The 27081-nt window shown below is 37.1% G+C and overlaps 1 protein-coding gene across 1 annotated transcript in view; it reads right to left on the bottom strand.

The window, feature by feature from the left end:
• GRM1 (glutamate metabotropic receptor 1) overlaps nucleotides 1–27081 on the bottom strand; it is a 173502-nt gene that overhangs the window by 132949 nt on the left and 13472 nt on the right. The window contains exon 2 of the mRNA XM_065731770.1: nucleotides 4388–4637. Coding sequence (XP_065587842.1) covers nucleotides 4388–4637 — 250 coding nt within the window. The remainder of the gene's footprint in view (nucleotides 1–4387; nucleotides 4638–27081) is intronic.

Genomic DNA, 27081 nt, shown 5'->3' with positions numbered 1-27081 from the left:
ATAAGAGGTTATCAGTACCCAGCCTGGCTGTGAGTTGGCCAGCACTAAGAAACACTTCATTCTTTAGTTTTCTTTCATTCAGTAGTTTTCTTTGCCTTGAATCCAAGACAAAATGAGTTGAGTACAGTTAGCATGTAACACGATGGAAAGCGTATCAACCACAGCATAGTAGCAAAGTCATACACTGCAGCAAGGGAGGATATGTTTGGACGTGTCCAGCCACAGACCCAGAAACAAAGGAAAAAAGATGCTTACCCTTGGAAGGCCTCAGGTAGGCAGGGATCTCCAGCAAAATACTCCTACCTCCACTGCCAGCCCTTATAAGAGGTCTGGGAAGGGGTGGATCGTGGCTCCACCCCTCCTTTTCACTCATGTACATTGCACACACCTGAGCTCTCCTGGGTTGGCCCTACCTTCCCACCAGGTGCTCAATCACCGCTTCAAGATGTGACTTAACATTTCCACTACATACAGTAGTGGAAATCATCAATTAGTGGTATCTGCTACATTACAATCTACATTCTGAGGATGCCTCTTCTTCCCCAAGAAACCAGAAAGAATGCTGGTTGTTTCCAGGCATCTCCTTTGAAAGCTTTGTCACCCTATGCTAAAAGAGCTTTATAAGGTAGAATAAAATCCCTCTGAATGTCCCTCTCAAAATGCATTAGGCTGGCCACTACATAAAATTCATGGTTATACAACATCCTACAGACCAATTCTAATGAAGACCATAAAACATTAGAAAGCCTACAGAAGTAAGGCAGTAATTATACCATTGCCAGATGTTACACTGAAAAATAGAACATACATTGACATATCTGTTCCTTCCTGAAGTTACTCAGATATTTACACAAACTATTTTGTGTAGGAATTTAAGAAATTTTCAAACTGCAGAAGCAAATTTTCATTTCCAGTAGTTCACCTAACATGCCAATTCTCCAATTATCTCAGAGTAAACCCTTAAACTTCAGGGTTTTGTCTGTATCTTTCATTTGCTTTCCATTGCCCTCACAGATGCTGTCAATTCATTTACATGCTTTGTATTGGCACATCATTTCAGAGGACACACAGGAGTTTGATCTATCTTACAAGAATCTCCAAAACCTAATTTACACTTATTATGTAATATAAAACCTAGTAGTCTGTGTGAACATAATAAGAAGCATGATGTTAAACATCTTTCTACATAGCCACTTCACAAAACTAATCACTGTTAAAGAAATTCAGATGATATCTCTTTTAAGAGGGCAGCTTACTGTTTTATTTTTTGCCCTTAGTTACTATTACAATCACTGTTTTTAAACGAAGACATTTGATTTTCTGGTTTTCCATTAGATTATCAGTTCAGTTTTAGTTTAGTTTGTTTAGATGATTGGTTTTGTTTTTATTAAAGCTACACGATCCTTAATTTCATATTTCAATTGCTTTTTCCTACTGGATTCTCCATTGAATTTTGATACTGTTTCAGAATCATTTGCTATTATGGCAGAATTATAACCCCTCAACATATCCTATCTCACACTAGCTTCCGGCAGAAGCAGGAATTGCATTTCTTCTCACTAATATTACAGCCTCCCACTTCCAGTAGCAAAGTAGGTTGAATTTCTTGACAGATCTTCAGTATAAGTCCAGGAATTCTTGCTAAGGTGTGGCACAAATAGGATCCTAACTCCATGCCTGAGAATGAACAGCTTATCCTGGAGAAGTCTCCACAATGTGACAATCTAGTTTTGGCTCAGTGCAACACCTAATAATCCCCATTGTATCATTCTCAAATTAAACCGAATTTAAACTTTTCTCTCAGCTCTGTTTTTGATATTTTAAATTTGTTTGATCTAGGCTAGTGTCTGCTTGCTTTGATCAATAGCAATATTGAAGATATCACAGGAAAACTGCTATTTAGCCAGGTGTCCTTTTTGTAAAGGCTTCCTCTTTCCAGTGAGTCAGAACAGATTGTAAAGTTGATATAGTGCAGCTGATAATAAAACCTGTGAGTAAATTAAAGGCTTTGTTTAGGCCCACTATTGACAAAAAAGTCTTGATTTCACATTCAGTCCTGCTTCCGTCAATAAAAAGAATGCTCTTTAAAGGCTTTTGGGGTTTTTGCTTAGTTAGAAACTTAAATAAAAATGACTGAACAGTATGTCAGAGCAATGTTAATGCATGCTTCAGCTCCTGTTTGTATACAGATGACCAAATTCATAGCACTGCAGTTTCACTGCAACTCACTTGTGAATAAGTTTGCTAGATTTGCCATTTTTTAAAATCACTTAATTAGGACAATTCAAAATTTTTTTCTACATGCACTTTAAAACATGTGCAAGTCTCATAATATTTTTTAATTCAGCCAGCTGTTGGGCACAACCCAATCTACAGGAACAACCAGTCTGTTTTATAACCAGATCACCCCACACATTGTTAAAAATGTTTCTCTCATACTAAGTCACGAACATAAAATAAGAATGCATGGAAACCTGTCTGAAAAACGCATTGTGATTTCTAAGGAAATCTTGTTATTAACGTTTAATAGTTGAGAGGTTCTGAGAAGTTCAGAGTAAGTCTGTTGGGCAGATTTTGAGATAAACAATCAAAACAGTGTCATAATATTTGGTAAAGGCTCAAAGTCAAATTCTGAATATAAAGTGTTTCACATTATCCATGGAGAAGGGGGTCGACCAAGTGGCCTAATAGGAAATAAGGTTTATACAACCAATGTTATCTAGTTTTGGTGCTTTCTGTAGAAGACCCATTTCCTTTAGCTCTTAGCAAGACCAGTATCAGAGGAAGTACTGAAATCAGGTGAACAGGAAGACACCACTTCAAAGCAACAATGCATTAATACAATACATTCTTGAAGCTCCTAGAGTATGTACAGAGTGACCAGGGATGCTGTGATCCAGACCAATTTTATTATAGTTAACTTTTTCAACTCACCAAAAAAAAAAAAAAAAATAAAACATGAAAGATGAAATATTTCATTCATTTCAAGCAACGTACAGTGAATGATACAGATGAAAGGCACATGCGCAGTTCTAAAGCAGAGTATCATTTTCAATACTACTCATTTCAGTGAATGCTGATGGCTTTCCAATGTGCCATATCTTGTCTACGCATACTTCTAGAGGTACAGCCTCTGCTCCAAACTGATTGTCATCAAAAATTACCAACAACAAACAATCAAAAAAAAAAAAGGAATGCCGAATAGAGAGTCACTGACAATTACTGGATAATTACTTCAGTAAGATTAGATGTCTAACTTGTAGAAATCAGAACTGTGGGCTTTGAGGAGTGATGCAGGCAGGAAAGTACTAATACTGTATCACAGAGCTAAAGAGAGCATTCCAACCACAACACTGATAGAAAATCTTCAGGGAGAGAAAGGGACAAAAAGAATTTTTATAGATAAGAAAGAAAACAATAAAAAGAAAACAGAAGCAAAGTAGGTAAGGAGTTGACTCTCAAAGGCCATAAAGGAATGAAGTTTAAACAATAGATAAGAGCAGAAGGGAGAACAGAGAGAATAAAATAGACACTATCAATCTAACAGACGACAAAATGTCATCCTTCATATTCAGAACAAGATTTATTGAAATGGAAAATGAGACAAATACACTAAAAATCAAGTTTAAATCAAAAAAGCCTCAAAATAAGAAACAGCAAAAAAGGAACAAAGATAGATCACATCTGATGGAATTAAGAATTACCATAGTTCAGTGAATATCTAACAAAAAAATCATAATTCTAGAAGAAGTAAGCCTGGCTTTGCCTATCTGATACATAGTAGCACTGTTTACTGCAGCAATATAAGTACACAGCATATACTGACTTAGCTGTCTGTAAGTTTGATGCTTTAAAAAAAATATCTGTGCAATATCAGTGTCCTAGCTCTTAATAGCAAAGATCAGAATAAAGTGTAAAGCTGAGAATCACAAGACTGTGAAAACAGTTCAACCAATCTAAACTATTCAATAATTAACAGTTTCAAATTATCAAGAAACATTCAGTCTCTCCTTAGTAGTGCCACGTACCACACTTCCAGATCACATTCTGAAATCAGGATTCTTCATCCTATGTATTTTCTCTAAAAATATGCATGAAATATTCTACAAGAGTATGTGAAAACACAAAAATACTAATGTCATGTATTTGTAAAAAACAGGCAAGAAGGAACATTTACTTCAGCAGAAGTTAACACCACCAATTAAATTGTCACTTAACTTCATATTTTCCTCTCAGGATCTGCTCTACCATCTTGCCACTTCTTTTCATTCATTAGAAAGGTAAACACTGAAATGACGGGTAAACTGAATTTCACAGTCTGAAACCAAAGGACTGCCTGAAGGATTAGAAGGAGAAGGGATGCAATGAAATCCACTTACAGCCTTACCTTCCAATTAGCAGGAACTCCCCAAGCACTCCCAGGCGTCTCATGGCAATGAGGATCCCCCTCACTGTCATGCCCTCGCAGAAGCAAACCACCACTCTAGCCTTGGGTAATCTTTCTCGCAGCTTGCGGAGTAGGCGATCAAAGCTCTTTTCCCCAGCATTGCTGTAGATCTTGTCAGAATGAGCAATGCAGAGACCCTCTTGGGCAGCCAGCTCTTTGAAGGCCTCCATTCCACTTTCCCCATAATTTCCTGTTTTAAAAGAAAAAAAACTGTTGATATTATATAATACATTTAACCAATTAAGAGAGTGAGAGTGGCACGATGAGAAAGGAATAGTTTCCCTCAGAATTCAGCTAGCATCAGTTGAAAGAGCAAAGGAGGCTCACCAGAGTAAACATACTCAGCAGAACAAGATAACTGTGTATTGCTAGCTCTTAACTGACTAGTGGAATGAAGGTTTCTTCCCTTGCACTAGTTTACTGGTAAGTATCAAAGGCAAACAAGGTAGAAAAGTAGAAAAGGGGACAAATATAGCCTAGACAGTAGATTCCAAGTTTTGTTAACAGTTCTCTGCTAACCATCACAGTCGTTCTATTCCAGAAAAACAGTTACAGAAAAATGGTTTCAGTCTAAACTGTTCTGTACTCTCTGTTTGTAAAATTACAGAATGGATCATATCACAGAATGGTTTAGATCGGAGGGGATCTTAGAGATCACCTAATTCCAATCCCCCTGCCATGGGCTAGGCTGCCACCCATCAGCTCAGTCTGTCCAGGTCCCCATCCCACCTGGCCTTGAGTGCCTCCAGGGAGGGGGCATCCACAGCTTCTCTGGTCAACCTGTTCCTGTGCTTCACCACCCTCTGAAGAAAGAATATCTTTGTAACATCTAACCTAAATCTTCGTTCTTTTAGTTTAAGATCACTTCCCCTTGTCCTATCATTTTTAGATGCATTTTTTTTTCTAAAAAAGTCAGTGCTCCTCCTCCTGGTAAGCTCTCTACAAGTGCAGGAAGGCCACAATGAGGTCTCTCTATGAAGCCTTCCCTTCCCAAAGCTAAACAATTCCAACTGCCTCAACCTTTCTTCTTAGGAGAAGTGCTCCAGACCTTTGAAAACTTTTGTGTCCTCCTCTGGTCCTGCTCCAACAGCTCCACACACTTCCTGTACTAAGTGTCCCAGGCCTGAGCACAGTACTCCAGATGGGTTCTCACAAGGGCAGAGTAGAAGGGAACAATCACCTCCCTCTCCCTGCTGGCCACCCCTCTCTTGATGCACAAAAGTGAATAACAGATTGAAGTGAACTTAAAACATCTTAATCTGGGAGAACTTTAAAAGCCATGTGACCTGACTGACCAGTGTTAATGACAGACAAAATTAAGATTTGATGTTTCTCTTGGAATATTTGCAACACCTTCCAAAAATTGCTCTTTCTAATACAGAAACTTCTGAATTTTGGGGTTCAGACAATACCAAAAGTTTTTTTTTTGTTGGTTTTTTTTTTGTATTCATACATTTTAGAAGCTCCAGGGCAGCTTTGTAAAAAAAACTGCCTTCAGCTAAGTGAAATCTTATATTTTCTTTGAATATTTTATATCTGCCATGAGCACAGGATTTGTGATGACTATCAATCAAAGTGAACTGATGGATTACAGTAAAGTCTATTAGAGTAAAAAGAAACTATTCAAAAAAGAAAAGCACCGTTTTATGCTATCCACGTCCATAATGTTTACTTAATTTCTTGAGAAAGTAACCTTAGATATGAAGAGCACTTCTAGACACAGCTCTTTCCAAACCTGGGGTAGCTGAACTAATCCAACTCTCCTACCTGCAGAGATGGTTTCAAATAGCAAACTGCAATGAGGAGGACTCCTGAACCAGCCTAAATTCCTTCATCCAAAAGTTTTGTTTTAAAAAAAAAAAGAAAAAGAAAACGCAACTCAAATGCACAGCTACCAGGGAGAACAGTCAGCAAGAAACAGTTCAGGCATTCTTTATAAATACAAGAAAAATAAATGCATTTTTTCAGAAACCTTCATCATCTGCAGCATATGAGACAAACTGCAGTTTCACATAGTCATACTCATGATGTAGGCCCAAATCTTCCACATTTGGTGTCAAAAACCCCTCAACTTCCAAAGCATTTTGCACTGAACTGCCCTAGTTTCTTACAAATTTGCAACACAGCAGTATGGCCTCTTTTCCAATCTGTTACTCGATGACAGATACAGCAGGCAAATTGGTCTTTCTGGTGCCTGTCAGCCAGACGTGCTCTGGAACTGGAGCAAGGCCCTGGTCCTGCATGGCTATGGGGAGAGCACTGGAAAAGCTGTGCCCAGTGGGAATGTATCATCAAGCAGCCCTGTACTACCAGGCCCTATCCCATGATTCCACACTTGGTTTAATGCCTCACATAGAAGATACTGTGGAGATATTCCCATTTAAGAGTAAAAAATAGCTCACTGTCACCAAGGGATTTGACTCCTGCACCTGAGGCTGGGCAATTTGAGCTACAACACTTAATACCTGTCTTTGGTCACAAACTACAGCAGGACAGCCTTGTAGCTGACTTGCCACTAACAAGTACCTCATGGTTCAGAAGGAAATTGGAATATATTTCCCAGCTTCACCTGGAACTTCATGCAACATGTAGACTCATTGGAAATCAGTGGGATTCATCCTGAAGTAACACCTTACTTTAGATTAGCCCCTGGAGTGAATCATCTTAGATGATCTGGAAAAGCATGTTAGAAAATAAATACAGCAAGCTTTCTACCTGAATTAATATCACTCTAAATGTATGGCTAGGATGAGATTTTTTCATATATTATAATCAACACAAAATCTGCTGTAGCTGAAGTCAATGATTAAAAAAAAGAGAGAGAATTCTCCTTGCAATGCTTTTTCCCAGCTTTAATTTTGATGGAACTAAAATTATTTCAAACATGCAGCCACACCTGTTCTAGCAATCAAACAGCCTAACAAAACTAAGCTAAGAGGAAGTCAGATTGTTGCCTATAAATTCAATGAAGGTGATTATGAGCCTAGCAGGTATAAAAGATAATTAAAAATGAAAACAACATTGACAAGATCAAATAAGGAAAAACAAGACAGAAAATTTGAGTCTGAAATTGAAAGCTTTCTAACCCTTATATGTAGTAGTGAAGCAGTTTTCCAAAAGCAGAACAAGAAAAGAAATCTTATTTTAGAATGAAGGTGGGTAAGCTCACAAGAGCATTATATAACGTAGATGTCTGCAACAGCCAGAGATGAGACATGATGACCCAGAAGGTCCTTTCAAAGCCTGTTTCCTGCAATCCCAAAGCAAAGCAGCACTCTACATATCTTCCTCCTTCAGTGGAAAGGATTAGGAGGAAAATGAGCACGTGACAGATGGGAGACGCACTGTTCAGTGCACTCACCTACTAGAGTAAGCACAATATTGAAGACATTTACAGAATAGAAACCACTAATTAATTCTGTGCAACAGCCAAGAACATATCCATCTGTACCATCTTGCTAGGTATAGCCACATCAATCAACACATGCAACAGCTGAGAGGGGAGATATGAAACGAAAGAAGTCTACACAAGATGGCATTTGGTGAAGAATTACAACAGGATCAAGAGCTACAGCAAGACCCTGGGCTGTAGATCATTTTTGCTTTGAAAGAGCAGTTGAAAATCCAATCTCTTTTGTAAAAGCCCTTTTGTCACCAGGATAAACTGGGAAAAGGTGAAGTTTTTATTATCTATTTATTATCTTGAGATCACAAACGACCAATTTTCATTTTGACCTGTACTCAAACACCAGTTGAACCAGTAACATACTTAAAGCCTCACAGTACCTTGCTAATTTTTAACAATGTTGTTGTTTTTATCCCTTTAAAAAACAAACAAACAAACAAACAAAAGCTCTGTTCAACTTGTATCCTGCTCAGAAAATCAGGCATTCTCCCTTCATGCTTTAGTGCTTTTATACAGCTTGGTAAATTCTCACCCTACCACAGCTGCAATTTTTCATGGCAGCGTTCTCTCAGTGCCAAAGACAGCTTTGCTTCAGAACTCAAAGAATCCTACTTATGACCATTTCTGCTGAGGGATCCCTGTGCTTGAAGACATTGAAGAGAGAAGCAGATGGTGGGAATTATTCTAACTCATTGCTTTCCATGCATTTAAATAACAGAAATATTGTTATGCTTTGTTAAAAATCAAAGATGTCAGCTTGATAAACAGAAGACAGATATTTTCAAGGATATACTTAACACCAGACTTGTATAACATTTTGAAACAAACTACTTCAAAAATTTAGCCTCATAAATTGCTCCTTTGAGACAATATTACTTTTGTGTCACAGCTGCCAAGGAAGTTGAACTATTTGCTTTTATTAGCACTTCAAGATTATGGGGAGCAGAGCCCACAAGCTCCATCTGAAAGGTTTATACTGTTATTACAGTTGTTTGGCAATTTCACCTTCATTCTGTTTGTCAAGAGAACCACTTATACTTCATTTATGAAATGAAGAGAAAATGTAGCCTCAGCAATTAGATGCTTATGAGAATCCTGGAGATTGCCTTTTAGGGGGGTGAACAGAGCAGCTGTGTGTGTCCTCAGCCACATGACCAAGTGTTGACTTTTCAGGATATCCTGAACATCCTGTATAATCCAATCACTGACTTCATTCAAGAATAGGAATTATTTGTGGAACAGCATAAGAAAACATGAACTACTCATACTTGTGCAGCAGAAAGAATCCTGTTGAAACTTGTAAGCAAGGATCTAATTAAAAAAAAAAAAATCAAGAGAATCATAATGCTGAAGTGGAAGATTATGTAAGACTCCTCTCCTGCATAGTTTTCAGGATTAATAACGATAACAAGTTCTCTCAGAGATCCATCCATCACTCCCTTTAATGACACACCTGGAAAATAGCAAAAGAAGAGGAAAAAACAACCAAACAAGACTACACATGGAAGAATGCTCCAAATGTACTTAAACAGCAAAAGGCAAGAAGCACTTCACCCACACAGGCTGTGAGCAATGCTTCAAGAGACATGTGCTATTAGCAGCTTATTGGCTACATTTATTCCCTTCAACAGTAACCACAATTTAACTTAAAGATGAATAAAACAACAAACATACCCTGCAAACAGACAGTGAAGGAAGCACGCCAATTAGAACCACAAAATCTAGTTTTACTGAATGGTTCTACAGAGACCAGTTCTATCATCAGATAGCCTCTGTTCAAACAAGTAAGCCAGAAATTAATCTCCATCCTCTTCTTTCCCCTTTGATTTATGCTCTGTTTGCTCACATGTCCCAAGCTTGTAGATACATTGCCCAAGGTATGAAGTTCATTTCAATGTTTCAGCATCACTATAGAAACACCTCTTTTCCTCAGGTGATTAATTGCTTTTTGACAGAGAGAAAACAAGATGGCTGCATGACTTAACAGCAATAACTACTTAAAATCTTCTCCACTCCAAAGACAGGATATCTGTGGAGAGAATCAAGCAAGGACAAGATTTAATTAAGAAGTTACATTCTGATTTGTTCGAACAACTAATTTTATTTAAAAAAAGTTGTAATGTTAAATATGACACTGTGATTTTTTATATAGTAGTTTTAAATACAAGTTTGGCAAGACTGAAAGGTTTTGAACCACACAACAAACTTGAGGGAAAAAAAAGGCAAGTGACATTTTTGTCTATAATAAAACCCTTCATTTCCCTTAACTGTCAGCAATCTGTGAATGGGAAGAGTTAATGACTAAAAGATTTAGATGTCTTATTTTAATTTGTTTCCTATCAGTCAAGCCTGCACTAAGGTCCATTGAAAACTAAAACGAAAAGGTCAACTCATAGATTTAAATAGCATGTTTGCAACAGTCTGGAAGCTTATATTTCCTCAGTTAATGTGGCCCAGCTGACAAGCTGTCACTCTTTAATCTGTAGGCATCCAACTTCCCAAACCTGTTTGTCCACGCCTTTGATCTGGGTAATTAAAAATAAAAACCAAAGTCTCAAGTCATTTCATCAATACAGTAGATGGACTAAAAAAAAAAAAAAACTTAAGAAATAGGTCTGCCCAGCTGCTTTATTTTTATACCTTTCATATGCCTACCAACAGCATACTCTTATCTTCTTCTGGGGGAATTAAACCCACCCTGTTGGCATAGGGCTATCAAGACAATTAAGCTGACATAAGCCCTCCCCTCTGACAGAGTTGCCTGTTGATGTGCAAAGGTTAAATAAAGGTGAAACACTTCCATGTTCCCTACAAAATCTCTTTCAAAGTTAAAACCACAGTGATGCCAGAAGTGGTTGAATTTTTCAAGTTACCAGTTATCCCAAATAGGATTTCTCTCTTTCTTTTCAGTGAATGCTCTTCACTTCATGTTGATTTTGCTGCCTAAAGTCCTTTACCACATGGTTTCTTTCCAGAGTTCTGATAGCTTTTTCAGCACTGTTTTCTTCACTGAATATACTTCAACTCATGTTTTAAGGGACAACTTCAAAGCAGGAGAGCTAGGCAAAGAAAACACTCCAGAAATACCAAGGGACCATCCATTTTGCAGTAGGACGAACACTGCATCAGTGCGAGTGCCGTTTCTGATATCAGTCAGAACAAAACAGTGGAGAAAGTACAAAAAGATAAAATCTTCACTAGGCCTAAAATCCCAGTCTAACACTCAAAGCTTAAAAGGAAAATTTGATTTCTTATTTATCATAACTGGCTTGTAGGTAAATGAACAAGGAAAAAGGTTGCTTTACAAAGAACACTAAAGTAGCTATCCATTCAAGTACAGCGGCAATGTTGAGAACAGAAGCCCTTTTGAGACTGACCCTAGTTAAACAGAACAGCATGAATATAGTTTGTCAGGTTAAAGATCACAGATAGCATCCACAGGTGCTCTTCTGGAGACCGGCTAGACTACTCACTGCGCCCTATCTGCCTGTCACTTGGTTCTTATCCAGTCACCCTACTCCTTAGTTCTAAGGTTGCTTTTAGCCTGGTATGCTCTCAGGTGCTAAAGACCTCCTTAACACAACCAATCCGAATCCCACAACTTACAGGTCTGCTAAAGTCAGATTTTCCTTCACATTTCCCTGCTTACTTTTTCCTGACTGCACTTGTGAGATTTTGCATTTGGTGAAGGCCTCACAGTCTCTTATTAAGAGAAGAGAGCTCATTAGTAGCAGAATAAACATCCCATGTCCTTTTAAACCACCTTCACAAAGTTTCCTGTGTTCGCCACAGATCTCAAATCAACAGCAGCCTAGCCTGATGAAAACCAGAGAGATGCGTTAAATGAATGAACTGAGTCATCTTTGGTACGCTACAAAACTCTACCATCTGTGCTCATAGCCTATTTTCTTTAGGACTTCTGTCCCTTATAGAGATGCAGAAAGAGAGCTGTTGAGACCACACTATTTTCTGAATTCAAATAGCACAGACTAAATGGGAAAAAAAAATTAAAACAGAAAATGATTGTTATAGAAACAACGCATTCCCACCATGGTTCACCCTCCAAGGAAAAAAAATATACATATACATACATGTATATGTGTACTAGATAAGAAAACATACATTAATTAATTCAACACTAAGTTACCTTCTAGTGCTAATTACAAAATATGCATGCTCTGCCAAGAATGCACTATAGCAATGAGGCAAATCAGAAAAGTAGACCCAGACATAAGCAAAACTGTGCTATTAGATAAAGTGATTGTATTTAAACCTTCATCCTGAATGAGCCAGATGCATCATCTTGAACTACTATTAGATGTTCTTATCTGAAATACAAGCATAGGTGAAGTCAGTCCTGAAGTGATGAGAGTACCAGTGCTATATTACGCTCATAATATGGAAAGATTGAGAGGGATAAAAGTCATGTGATTTTCTATAAAGTGTCTGTAAGATTAGAAGTGCTTTTCTGATAACCTGCATCACTGATAGTTTTAGGAAGCACGTGGGAAGTGTGTTAGAATTGATATTTCTCTTTGAAGCATGTTTTCTATTCTTTTCTCATTAAGGAGAAGTTACTACTTCTAACCATTTGCTCTGAAATCTTTTATTTCAGTGGCTACAATGTAAAATGTGTATTAATTTTTAAGGGGGATAAACAAACTATTAAGTTTTATTACTTGCTATCTCTTAGTATGCAGCATTGAAAAAATATCCAAGAAGCCACTTAAATGAACCATAACACCAGATGTTAATGTTCATGGTCCTTAGAGCAATTTTGACTTATAGATGATTTTAGAACCCAATACTTTGTTTAGAGCTCTGATCTACAGCTCTGGATGTTATTATGTGGGGTTTGGAATGATGAATACTGGATGAATCTTAGTGTATTGCCTGAGAAACTATATTTAATTATAGTTTATCCATCATCAAAGAAATTGATTCATCTAAATTGAATAAATTTCTGAGTTTTTTGCAATTGAGAAGAAAGTTTTTTTGTTATATGCTTAATTTAGACCCCATGTATTGTGATATTCATATTCAGAAGGAAAACCTGCAATTTTAGAAATAATCATGTTTTAATTCAGTCTTGTTTACAAAATAAAGTGTCTGCTTTGACTTGCAGGTCCATTCAAGAATGAAAAAAATACATATTAGTTCTAATATTATCTCAACTGTTTACACATGCAGACTACTTTTTATTTTTATTATTGTGAATTATCATTTATAATAATATCAGGACAGCAAGAAGAAACTGTAACTTTTTAAATAGTTCTGCCTCTTGAATTTATACATAAAGGAAGAAAGAAAGCTAAAAACAGTTTAGATGCTGATTCTGAAAGCTAGAGATAAGAAGCAAAAGCTTTATTTTTAATAATTAAGAACAAAGCCTAGGTAAATAGAACTGGAGTGCCTAAGCAGAGTAAAATTATCTGAACAGAAGTTTTTCACTTTTTGAGAATCAATGTGTTCAAAATGACTGAATTTTACTTTGTAAATATTTTTTCAATAAGAACCCCCAGACAAAATACATTTAGTCAAAATATTTCCAGCCACTCCTAAGCTGAAATTCCTATTCTGCAAACACTGTCACGGAGGGTGATGTCAGTACTCACAGAGTCGCTTTAAAATTTGTACACTAGAAGTGTTACATGCTTAGCCAAGTGTCTGCAGAATTTGATCCTAACAGAAGTAAACTGAAAACAACAACAAAATCAAACCCTAATATTGAGCAATTCTCCCTTTGATAATATTGAGGTGAGATACTGACGCCAGCATTGCCAATTGAGTTCATAACTGTGAGGATTAACGCAATATAAATGTTTAAATCCCTCAGTGTTCAAAGGCAGATCTGATACTGATCAGTGAAATGTTTGAAATACCTTTCCCCGCAGGCTACTCTAGTATCTGCAGGTGAAAATGTGGCTTAATGCTCAGAATCCAGGCAGAGCTGGTACAGGAAATGAATGTAAAATCTGGATTACCACAAGCAAAAATAAATTATTAGTTTACTTTGTGTAGCTCCCACAGAGGTAATATAAAAGACAGAGCTTGAGAAGGTCATGCTTCTGAGATAGAAAACCTGGCTAAATGTAAGTAGGGCAAAGTTAAAAAGCTTAAAATATGAGATATTACACAACACTTAAAAAACACTGCTTGCGAATTAAGAGCAAAAATTAACATTTCTTCTTCTCTGATTTGCCATTAAGCTACAGAATCACAAGCTGTGATAGAGCGTAGGCATTGAGTTAAACAAGTCCTAAAAGAACAAAGCTGTCACAACTGTCAGAAAATTGACAACAAATTCTGTGACTGATGATCTTGCATTCTTGATTGGTTTACTTTCATCTTTGTGTCTTTGTATCTGTATTACGGCTAGTTGAGATTGGAATAACAAACCTAAACTACTAAGGAATTTCAGAAGAAAGACCAAACCTTGAGCTCCTGTTCTTTTCTACTAGAAAATAATAAAAATGGAAAAAAATCCTAGTTGAGCAGCAGGAAGACTTGATGCATCAAGTTAGCTATCAAGTCCTAAAGAGCATGCAAGAGTGCATGCCATTCATTAGTGCACACCTCTTTGAAAGAAATTGAGCATTTCTGAAATTCATAGTTACTGATTTCTGAAGGCTGGAAGCAAAGCTCCTTCAGCAAAGTTCTTGAAGATAGATTCACTTGCCATCCCACAACTCTTTTATTACAGTGATTATCAAGCAAATGTTAATTGCTATTTGTTGCTAAATGTTAATGTTCCCTTAGTTAAAGGAAAACAACAAAATAATATTGTCAAGTCTACCAGACTTTTTTTTTGTCTTGCACAAGAAACAAAATCCTTTTAGTGCTGGAAAAAAAAAAAAAAAAAAGATAGATTTTGTAAAAACAAATAGGAGAAATGTCACCTCAGCAGGTGCTCCAGAACGATCAGCCACCTTGTATTCTATGTCCTTATGCTTCCTCTTAGCTGGGTTTTTGCACACTACTATTGATAATAAAGTCAAGAAAATTGGTTATCATTCCTCCAGCACCTGTGCAAAATCTGGCATGCTCCCATATACCGCCAGTGCCTTCCACTCTGGAGATCAGGTAAGTCAAGGCTTTTGGAATCAGAGTCCATTGCAGCATGCCTGGTGTGTGTCTTCATGCATCGTGTCCATTACAGAGATGTGTGTAACAATGCTATACATATTTTGTAACACTGCTACAAAACAGGTGGCAGAGGGAGAACAGAAGGACTTTCAGGGGTTATGTAGGATAAGAAAAGACAATTCACAGAAAAAGCCAAAACAGCTTCCCCAGACAATGTGAATTTGCTGTCTCCATGTCCACAGCCCTGTGACATACATACAGGTACTGAAGTACAACGTATGCATGTTCACAAGGAGGGCTGTCATCCAGCACATTGTAGCAGCTCCCCAACCTCAGCTTAAAACAAACACATAACCCAAGAACAGCTGCAGCTGCTCAGCCCTCATATGCACCCTCCTAGAAGGAACCATTCTGAAGTCCCATGATCTAATAGCAGTTCCTCAGGGCCTGGAAAGGTTGGTGTGCACCATGGAAGAGCAATTCAGCTCTGAGTATTTGCATCACCATGTATTTTCCTAAATCACACCTGTGAGGGCTGAAGCACTCAGAGAAACAAGGCGCCAGGAAAATTGGCTGGTGGAGAGGATGCTGGCAGGCCATAATGATGACGCAGAGCCCCTACACAGGGCTGCAGGACTGTACAGCAGAAGCTAGCAGACCAGTTGCCTTGGATGCAAGAGGAGGCTGCCAGCAGGGCAGGCATCTCTGCCAAGCCTCATCCACTTCATTGCTCTGGAATAGTTAGATGGGCAGCCCTACATGCACTAGACATCACCAACATGGGTCTATATCAAAGATGCAGAGAAGAGATGGGGTTTTTCAGGTTGCTGTGCAAGTCTCCCTTGGCTGAATCAATAAATGATCACATAGAGGAGTCTTTGTCTCGTGATACTGAGTGTGGTAAATCTAATCTGTACAAGCACAGAACTAAAATATTCCATATATTTCTTCCTGGCCTACTTTTGATGAAGATGAGTGCAGCAGTTCAATGGATTTGCTTTTACAGTTTGGAGTATTAGGAAATCAGTCCCTGAGATCTTGCCTGGATAATATGGGGTTGTGACCCAAAAATAATAAATATTACAAACTCTATTTTGGCATTGCATAGTGCAACATCTCTAACACATCTCTGGTATGAAATAACATAATGTTCTGTGACAAGATGTAAACAATGCAGAGTGAAAAGATACTGAATCTTTCAGATGCACAGAATGTTTTCAGGCCAGATATCTTCTGCCTTTTGTATCTAATCCAAATATAATCAACTAAATTGAAGCTGATACCAAAACACTTGTCAGTTCCAAAAATAAACAATTTTTCAGTTGCTAATGATACTGAATAATTTTCTTGCTTCTCTTTTCTTTATTTATTTTTCTGCAAACAGCCTCATAAGTTCATTGTCTCTTTATGGCATTACTACTAATATTCAGTCCTTTGAAGCTTCTGGACTTCAGTAAGGCCTTTGACATGGTCTCCTGCACAATCCTTTTCTACAAATTTGAAAGATATGTATTTGATGGATTTACCATTCAGTGGATGAGGAGCTAGTTGCAAGATTGTACCCAAAGAGTATTGGTCAATGGATCAATGTGCAGATAGAGATCAGTGAGAAGTGGTGTATCTCAGTGCTCAGTACTGGGACTGATGCTCTTTAATAGTTTTATCAAGGGCATTGACAGTAGTATTTAACATACACTCAGCATATTTGCAGATGACAGCAAGCCATGTGGTGTGATCAACACATCTGATGCCGTCCAGTGATACATAGACAGGCTTGAGCAGTGGGCCCAAAGGAACTCTGTGATGTTCAGCAAGTGCAAGGTCTTGTACCTGGCTCATGGCAACTCCCACTACCAACACAAGCTGAGGGTAAAAAGCACTGAGCACAGCCCAGACAAAAAGGAGTTGGGGGTAACCGTGGGTAGCAAGCTGAGCATGAGCCAGAAATGTGCCCTTGCAGCCCAGAAAGCCAAATGTATCCTGGGCAGCATCAAAAGAAGCATAGCCAGCAGGTTGAGGGAGGTGCTCTGCACTGGTGAGTACTCACTTGGAGTACTGCACCCAGATGTGGAGCCCTCAGTGCAGGAGAGATATGGACCTGGTGGAGCACATCCAGGGGAGGACCACAAAAATGATCCAAGAGATGGAACAACTCCCCTCTAAGGACAGGCTGAAAGAGCTGGGGCTCTTCATCCTGGAAAAGAGAAGGCTCCAGGGAGCCTGATAGTGGCCGTTCAGTATCTAAGGAGGGGCTAAAAAGAAGGGAACAGAGTTTTTAGCAGTGTCTGTTGTGGTAGAACAATGGAAAATGGTTTCAGACTAAAAGAGGGGAGATTTAGATTGGACATAAGGAAGAAGTATTTGACAATGAGGGTGATTAGGCACCCGAAAAGGTTCCACCAGAGAGGTGGTGGAAGCCTTATCTTTGAAGACATTCAGCGTTAGGCTGGAGGGGGTGCTAAGCATCCTGATTGAGCTGTAGGTGTCCATGTTCATTGCAGGGGAGTTGGACTAGATGACCTCTAGGGGTCCCTTCAAATTTGAACAATTCTATGATGCTATGATCCTAATAATAAATTAGTATTAAGATTGTCAAGTGTTAAAAATAATAAAAATAAAATGACCAGGTTATTTATGACAACAAGCTCATTAAAGATTCAAACAGTGACAAGTAACTGGAGATGATAAGTTTTCTTAGAGGAAAAAATCATTACCTCAAATTCTGTAATACCACCAAATTTGTGCATACACTCTTTCTCTCTGTGTCAAATCACACCCAGCTCTTAAATGAAGACCTGGTAGTCCTTTGCATAAGTCTTACACAGCCTTCACTCCTCCAAGATAAACAAGATATTTCAGTTACATCTGACTGTTTTTAATACAGTACCAAGATTTCACCAAGAGAACAAAAATATGCTTCCCACACTTTTATAGAAAGAAGTCAATGATTCTTCTTAACTAAGAGATATGCCAGTCTCATTCCACTTTAGATGGCACTGTTAAGTCTTTTCACTCATTTTAAATGTTCTCTTTCTTAGCACTATTTTTCATGAAACTGAAATTTTATGTGGCTTGGATGCACTAGCCCATTTGAGAAGCTGATTATGATTCAGTAATCCTACAGGACACTTTTAAATGAGTTTTCCTTTACACAGGCTATTTTGAAGAACACCTTCCTATTAGAACTCCTATCATATTTCTGTAAGTATCCAATTCTATATAGAAACAAAACCATGGTTGCTTGGAATAAAGAATTTTAGGGCATTTGTGAGTCTGCACTACATGAGAGCAAAGATGCCCAGGGACTGAGCAAAGCCGACTTAGGTGCTAAGAGGACTGTGCAAGAATTGTTTAGCTGTTCCATTTGTAGCAGGAATTTGTTCTAATATGCTGCTTTATATTTAATATCTATGTGTTCAATTAAAAAGGAAAAAGTTAACAGTGTTTTTATTTAAAATGTGATGCAAATCTTAATTTATCTTCTTTGAAGCTGTTTAGAGCCTCAGAAGGTAATACTGAAATTTGCTGCCATTCATTTATTTTGGTACTGTCAGTATCCAACTCAAGATGTTCTCTGGTCACATAAACATAAAAAAATAAACATGGAAAAGAGGGATAAAAGATTACTACTGATAAATAAAATTATAAACAAACTCTGGTCAAGATTTCTGCATATTTCCTTCAGGGATTCAACTCAGACACCTCTAGGATGATTACGCAGAAAAATAAAATATGAAGCTCCCTTATTTGCACAATTTCAATGAGCAATGGAAAGCAACGAATTCCAAGTTGTTTCTTTCCCGTATTAAGATAAAGCAGAAGATGCCCATCCGGGACCATCTGGCCCTGGCTCTATCCTTTCAATGCAATGGAATCTTCACTGCCACTGCAGCCCCACACAGGGGCTTCTGTTGTGTTTTCAATGCATTTAAGAGGGTGAGTACAAGTGCAGAAAGCTGCTCTTGAAATACCAGCCTGATTATAGACATTACTGGCACAACTGTGAGCATGGCCATTCCTACAAAATGTTTGGCAACAGTGAACATAAAATCTTGCATACAATCTGTATAAACACAGATATTTTTTTGGATGTTTGACAGATTCTTCCGTGGTCTTCCTCGTTCTTAACAACAGTTACGTTAACTTTTGCATTTTACATATATGAAATTTGTTTTTTAAGATAATTTTATCCTTAAAATCATCTATTGCATTCTATGGTGTTTTCAAGGAACTACAGTCTTATCATATACCTCTGTCCAGGTTTTAATATAATCAGAAAAACATATGGTTATTCATATTAACATATTATGAAAAGGAGAGGCTTCAGGCAGACTTCAGTTTTCAGCTTTAATGATTTGACTTTATATGCCATTGGAAAGCACACTGAACGATAACATGAAAGGCTAAAATTTGCCCCATGCAACTGAATTTCTATGGATTTTGTTTTTAAAAACAGAAGTTCAAGCAAAAAATTGCTGATAAAATTGATGGCTACTGGCTTATCTAATACCTCTAAGAATTCTTATAATACAGAATAACAATATCTTCAAGTCATCTTATTGCATCTGCCTTAGCTTACAGAGGGCATAACAAACCAATAAGATTTATTAGAAATGAAATGAAGAGATTAGAAAACAAACAAGACAAGATCTGATAAAAACTATAAACCACTAGATTCTTCTACAGCTAAATTTAATTGCTTTTCTGAATACAATGTTTAAAGGCAGTGTTTACCTGATGTTTACTGGAATTGTTAAAAATTGAAAAGAAAAAAAAAACAGTTTAAAAGTGTACATTCTAAATGAATATGCTGGATCTTCTGAAATAAATATTTTTGGCATAGTGGTCAGTAGCAGAAGGGATCACATCTGGTGACCCTTTCTTCCATCTCTTTTCACTACTCCCTAGCAGCAGAGAGACATTCAGTTGTTGGTGGGAAGGGAGAACCACACTCAGACAGAGAATTGATATCCAAGTTCTTATTGGCACTAGGACCACCTTTGCTAGTGGCATGCTGCTAATGCAGTTGCCCAAGGAGAACCACCTCTCTTCCTTTGTCTCTAACTGGTGCAATGGCTTTTCAGCTTTTTTTTACCTGGTACAAATTGCCAAAAGCAGGTGTGGTTGATATATTTTCTTTGAATTGTTTTCAGTCAGTATTAAAAAATCCTCAGCATCACATGTAAAGAACAGCTCAGGAATGGTAAGACTTAAATTTTTTTGTATGATAAGTTTCACTGGCAGTTCTTGGACGCAGCAGAGGTTAATCTCAGTAATCAGCAAACGAAGCATCATGAGTGATAATTGTATCTGAAATGCACTGCTGAAACACATACAAAATATCTCACTGAACCACAAGTGCCAAACTTGCTTTCAACCTTGCTTCCCATAGACAGCTGTAACTGAAGTTTTACAAGAAACTCACATGCAAGGACTCCTCCCATAGCAATCCATGTTCTGTTAAGCCTTATTAATGTTTACAATAAGATGATATAGTATCATCAATAAAAAAAATTCCAACTTGAGACAGAAAAGACTGTTAACAAAAGTCATCCTTTAACATGTCACCTCATACATTGCCTAGGAAAAGATGTTAGGCATTTCAGTTTTCCATGGCAGTGTTGATCAGATTAATCACTTCATTTTGCCTGTAATCTAAGAAACTGTTTTCACCACTTCTGAAGGTAGATATCTGCCTATAACAAAAAGTAATGATGGACAAAGATAAATGGATTTAGGAAAACAAACTCAAATCTGAATTATGTATGTCACTGACATCATAGAGCTAGGAAAGAAATTAAAGCATTGCTTCCTGAATTGCATCCACTTTAATCACATTTTGTCACAGGTGTCAGCTCTGTCAGAATAATATCTGTCAAAATGAATTAGTAGAAAATTTAGTACTTCACTTTTAATGAAGAATAAGATTGTAATGCCATTTTAATTTTCCTTCATCCTCTTGTTAGCCCTTGATAAATGTTCTCTCACAAGCACTGTTGCTCTTTTGACACGATGCCTGTACTTTAATCTAGCAAATCTAAAGGAAGTCAAAGACAGAAAGAAATCTGGTTTTCTTAACATTTCATGAGGTCTCTGCAAGCTATTTTCGTCTTGATGACTGTAAGTGGTTTAGTTGTTTTTTCTCCTCTCCTAAATAGTGCCTTTGTTTTGAGTAGATATCCATGTTAGCAGAAAGCAATGAACAGAAAACAATACATAAAAAAAACATCTGAAGCAATTCTGTATGTTCGTGTAGGTATGTACAGCAGTAGGAGAACAAACTATTTTGTTCTCTATTTTTTCAGAGTTGAGGTCCATCATACAACACTACACAGGGAATAGACACATCTATATTTCTCTTCAGTGCAAAACCTATTGTCTGAACTGGTTCAAATACTGGCTGAGCAACCTTTCTGAGCAATGACATCAGATATTTGCCATCATCTGACTACACTCAGCAACAGCCTCCTGCTAAGGATGTAGCTCTGTCTCTGAAGCTGATTCAAAATTATCAAAAGCACAAGCAAAAATGAAGAGAGTCCCTGGGACTGAAGGAAAGTTCTGGAGTAACAGCATGATTGTTCCTGGCAGTTCCTGAAACGTGCAGCCCATGAGTCCTTATTAATGTCCTCAGGAGCTGGTGCCCCCCAACAGCATTAGCTCATTAGTCTCACACTTGACCTCTTGCCCTTAAAGATATCAACCACAGCAGCCTGCCAGACTCAACATGAGCAAACTGGCTAGTAGACCTGTGCTTTCCTCACCTAAAAAGCCTGTCCAGACAAGTTTTTTGTTTAGATTTGATTAGGTTCCAGTCTTTCAATAAAAACATAACTCTGTCACTTGACTACAGTTGGTGGTGTGAGAGTCTGAAAGGTAATTGAGATACACTAGAAGCTGGGAATGGCAGAAAAGAAAATAAAGAAAGGAAAAGTTGCCAATAAAAGATAATGATATTGGGTCACTGCTAGAAGTGAATGTGCAGAACAGGAAGAAGCATTCAGTAAGTTTCTATGTTCTGTATTTTGAGAAAGAGACAGATAATGTATACATACCAGAAGATGATTATGTTGATGGTGATGATGAATGGATATTTTCCCTTTCCAGCTCAGAAGGAAATGAAGTAGCAGCTCCAAAAGGCAGGCATTTTAAGATGGATGTGCCCAGATAACTTTTAAAAGAAGTGGCTGATGATTTCTCTGAGCTACTAGAAATGATTTTCAATAGCTATCAAAAGTCGTAAAGTGCCAGACTGCAAAAAAAAAGGCAGTGTTGTGCAATACCTTAAAAAGAAAAGTGAGTTAACCTGATTAATTGCAGATCTGTCAGCCTGACACTGATTCTGGCCAAAATGACTCAGGAACTGACACGAAACATGAGTGATTAAAAAAAAAAAAATGAAGGAAAAGTATAATGTATCAGATAGGTGGAAACAGACCTTCCAAATCAGTTATTTGAAATAATCAATGGATTTACAACTTTGGTTATTAAAAGTCATAATATCAGTGAAGTAGAGATAGATATCTACATGACAAGAAATCTTCCTTCATTTTGTGTGATGTATTTGCTATGGACCTAAAACGATAACAATCAATATTGTATACATGAAATAAATTAAAATCTGGACGTTAGATTTTGACATATACTTGCAGTGAAGAAATATTAATAGATTGAGGGTCTTTTTATTGTGTCCTGCAAGGATCTGTTCCTAGATTTATCTAGTTAACATTAACCAGTGACCTGAAAAAAAAAACAAAAATACAAAAGCATTACCAATAGCATTTTGAAATGACAGAAAGATTAGGAGTAACTAATACAGCAGAATCTAGGTCATTAAGTAAACTGGGCATAAACAATAAAACATGCAGGTAAATACACATGAATATAAACTCCCAGGAACTAAAAATGCCACACACAAGATATAAAATCCCATCATGGAATAAAAGTACTATCTCGCAGATTGCATAAGTATCGAATGTAATGCTCTGGCTAAATACATATATATACATAATTGTTACTTTTATTTATGTAAATTAGTGAAATACTGTAGTAATAGTGAGATTATACTACCTTCATTCTAATTGGCAACAGTATGACTTCTTAGGTAATGCTATCCAGCAAAACTGGTGAAGACTTAAGGAGTTGCCATCAAAACAAAGCAAGATAGGAAGATGCTATTTAAACTGAGCTATTCAAGAATTCAGATCTACTCAGAAAATAAATAAATAAATAAAGAACCAAAAGCATGAAACCCAAAGCAGATTTTAACTATAGAAAGAACAAAATGATACGTCAGTGTTACAAGAGAATCATTCATATTAAAGAACTTAACCAGCCTGGATTTTAAAGTGGGTTGTATATACATACCACTATATCATGTGGGGAGTCTGTGAAGAACGTACTTGAAAAATCAAATGATTTTGAGTTGCACAGTACCTTGGGAAACCTTCTGTTCAAATGGCACCAAAGCTACACCTCTGTCTCTATTCTGTATTCCTAAAATATATATCCTATTTCAAAACAGTTGAAGTTCTCATGTAAACAGTTTCTAAAACACTTAGAAGTATCTTAAAAATGAACAATCTTTCAAGCTTAATGTAGCAAATGTCACTTAGCTGGAACATGTCCTTTTAACTTGTCAGCACAGTTGTTAACATGGATACCCAGAATACTTAAGCAAGAAACATACAACCTGGGAACTGTTCCTCAGAGTGCTCTATGTTGTAAATCTAGATTAAATAATATTACACTTCTCAGTATCTGATTGGCTATTAAGTCTAATGTGCTAGTTTTGAAAGGTGCACTATGCCAACATTAAGAACTCATTGAGGCCTTTATAGATTCATAAGTTCATGTCAAGCAGTTTGTTGTTCAGACCATTCATCAGAGAATTGGACAGTATAGCTTCACTTCTGACATTAGAGGATGAGAAAACACCTTTCTCTCAGAAGAGTGACATAATTACTAAAATACAGTGTTTACTGAGCTGGACTATCCTGGGTCTGGCTGGGATAGAGTTAACTTTCTTCATAGCACCCTGTATGATACTTCATTTTGGATTTGTGACCTTAACAGTGTTGATAACAAACTAGTATTCGCCTATTACTGAACAGTACTTATGCAGCACCGAGGCTTTCAATTTTTCCCACTCTGACCCTTCTTTTCTCCTAGAGAACAGGCTGGAGATGAGCAAGAAATCCAGAGTGGACACAGACAAATGACCCAAACTGGTTGAGAAGATATTCCATATCATACTATAGCATATTCAGAAATAAAAAATGATGTTGAGGTGGGTTCGGGCGTCCAAGGTGATTACTGTTCATAGACTGGTAGAGTGTTAGGCTGCCTCTTGGAAGTAGAGAGAAATTTCCTTTGTGTCACTTGTTAGTTTTTAATACTTTCCAGCATCTATTAAACTGTGTTTGTCTTGATCCATGACTTCCCAATTTTTGTCTTTCCAATTTTTACCCATTGCCTTGGCATATGCCAGGGAGAAGCAGATAAGAGGCTATGTGAGTGGCTGACTGCTGGTCAGGGTCAGCCCACTGCATGGACCAATGAACCTTAAAAAAACCTTGTGAAATGCAACAGTGTAATGTTTGACAGTAATGCTTCCTTAATGGACTTTCTAGTCTTCTCAGAGGATAAGACAACACAGAATTCCTTTAAGTTATTGTAATCAAGAGAGAGAACCTAAAATAAGAACCACCACATTTCCCTCCCCATCTCTTATTAAAACTACCACAGAATAATATATTTTTAATTCTGAAATAATTTATTTTCAGTTGCCTGAAGTATGCTTTTCCACAGTAAATACAGGAATCAATCACTCTGCTCTACAGCAGATCCAATCACTATTTTAAGGTGAGTTAGGACTAGAATAGAATGTCCCGATTTCTTTTGTTTCCCTTATATAACTGGATAATACTTGGACCTCCATTGTCTACAGGATCTGTTCCCTAATTAGCAGAGAAGCAGAACTCCTTGATGCATAACTTATATGCTCTGAATAAAATCACAGCTGTAGAAGTGAAGAGTAAAACATCTGTGTTTGTGGGAATGTATCATCTCCACCTTCTTGTTCATTAAAATATAAGCCCTTGCTTATTGGTGTTCCTGGTTACAATATGCCAAAAATCCTATTTCCTTTCTCTGAAGCAATAGTGGCATGTCGCAAAGACCACTAGCAGCAGCATAAGTTCAAGTTTCCCTGAGACTGAAACTCATATGTGCATTACCATGAAGAAACTCATTGTAAAGATTTACATTTCTTGGACTGCAACTCTGGAATTCTTCTAAAAACAAAAACAAAAACAAAAAAACACCCAAACAACAAAGAACAAACTGATAAGATATACTTGCTGTTGATAAAATATGCAAGCTTTCCCTCTGCATTCTTTTCTTAGACTTCTTCCTCACATATATAGGCACATGCATTTGAATTGAAAGTCTGAAGTAATAATATCCAGAAATGCTTCCTACAGAAATCAGTGGCAAATCTTCCACTGACATCAATTAGGAATCAGGGTGAAAGCAAATTCTATTTTTAGATTCAAATAACTTACAATAATAAAAGTGTAATTATGATCTAAGTGTAATGACTACTAAACTGCTCTCAAATTTTTACCTTTGCCTGTCTAAAAATTCAGTTTGCAGGTTAGCTCAGATGGATTTTTTTTCTCAAGAAGATATACTTCTCTCTGACTGAGGATAGAATCATCCATTCTGTATAGTTCAAGGATGTATACATCTAGTGCTTCAAATTAATGTAATATGGCAGCTTACATTGAAAACATGAAAAGGAAGAACAATACTGAAGAAGAGAGATTTACAGATATGTAAGTTCTTTTCCAGAAGGCAATAGCTTTTGAAAAGAATAGTCAACTGAGATTTTCAGTGTTTTTGATATTAGTATACTGGGAGAGGGAGCTAAAGGAAAGACTAGAAGAAGCTGATACAGAAAGGTGCAGGCTGTGATTTGTAGAAGGATGACAAGATACTGCTGAAGGCAGAGCCACTTAGAAGATTCCTGCAGAAAGTTCTCTCCTTTGGGAGGTGTTAATTCAGCAGAATCAAATATTTCTACAGGAATCTCTTCAGTAAATATCTCTTCAAAATAAGGAAGACCATTGTTCTTTTATGCCAGTCACCCATCAGCCACTTTTTATGTTCTGCTATGTATGCAGCGAAACTTGCTTACTGAACAATGAAACATACACAGTGCAAATTCTGAACACAAGCTACAATTTGTAATTTTCTTATATAATTCACAAAATACTGTGCGTTCTGTTATTTGAGTTAGTATTTATTAGAGGCTAAACAATTTAAGATAGCTTCCTTGGAAGATGAGAAAATTTGTATTAGTGTATGGAAGGAAGCTCGCAAGAGCAAAAAGGCAGCAGAAAGAGAAATGTTTGAGTGGTACAAACACAGAAATAATTCCTTTTCTTTCTTCTCTGTATTTTATTTTCCTGCATGTCTTACAACAAAAGTCTTGTATGAGCTTGTGAAACTATGCAAAGACAAATCAGAACACAGTTAATGAAAAGTATTCATTAAAAACGGCAGAGAAAAAATCACTCAGGAGAAACTTAACCTAATGTAATCCAATTGCTAACAAATGGGCAAAAAAAGAAAAAAAAAAAAAAGAATCCTAGTTTTCATTTGGGAAGATACAACGAAGTTTCAGCATTCAGTCCATTTTCCTTGGTTTTTCATTTACAAAGCTAAAAAGATGGCCAAGCTAACCAGTTATTTCAATATTCTACTTTAAATTACAAAAGAGAGCAGCAACTAACTTATACCTGTCTCTACAGAACAGTGCATACAAAATATCACCCTTTTTCTCCACTGGGCTGCAGCAGCATTCAGTAAATCCACTCATCAGTTTTCATAATCCTATGAAATGCAGAATTCAGAGGCCACTTGGTCTCCCTCTGCTCTGTACACAGATCATTACTAGGCTTAAAAATGTTAATTTTATTTATAGAAAGCTTGCCTTTAATGTAACACAAAGCACAATGTGCCTAAACTATTAAGGCATGGGACACTTCTGTGAAGTAAGCAATCCTCAGAAAAATGTCTTGTAAGTATACAGTTAATTCTTGTCTTCCATAATTCATGTTCTTAAAGTTGAGTCACT

This window comes from Cyrtonyx montezumae, unplaced genomic scaffold (assembly GCF_038088225.1).
Source record: "Cyrtonyx montezumae isolate F1298 unplaced genomic scaffold, pur_monq_1.0 scaffold_0, whole genome shotgun sequence".
Taxonomy (NCBI): Eukaryota; Metazoa; Chordata; class Aves; order Galliformes; family Odontophoridae; genus Cyrtonyx; species Cyrtonyx montezumae.
The sequence above is the reverse complement of the archived record's forward strand: the minus strand, read 5'-3'. Positions and strand labels throughout refer to the sequence as shown.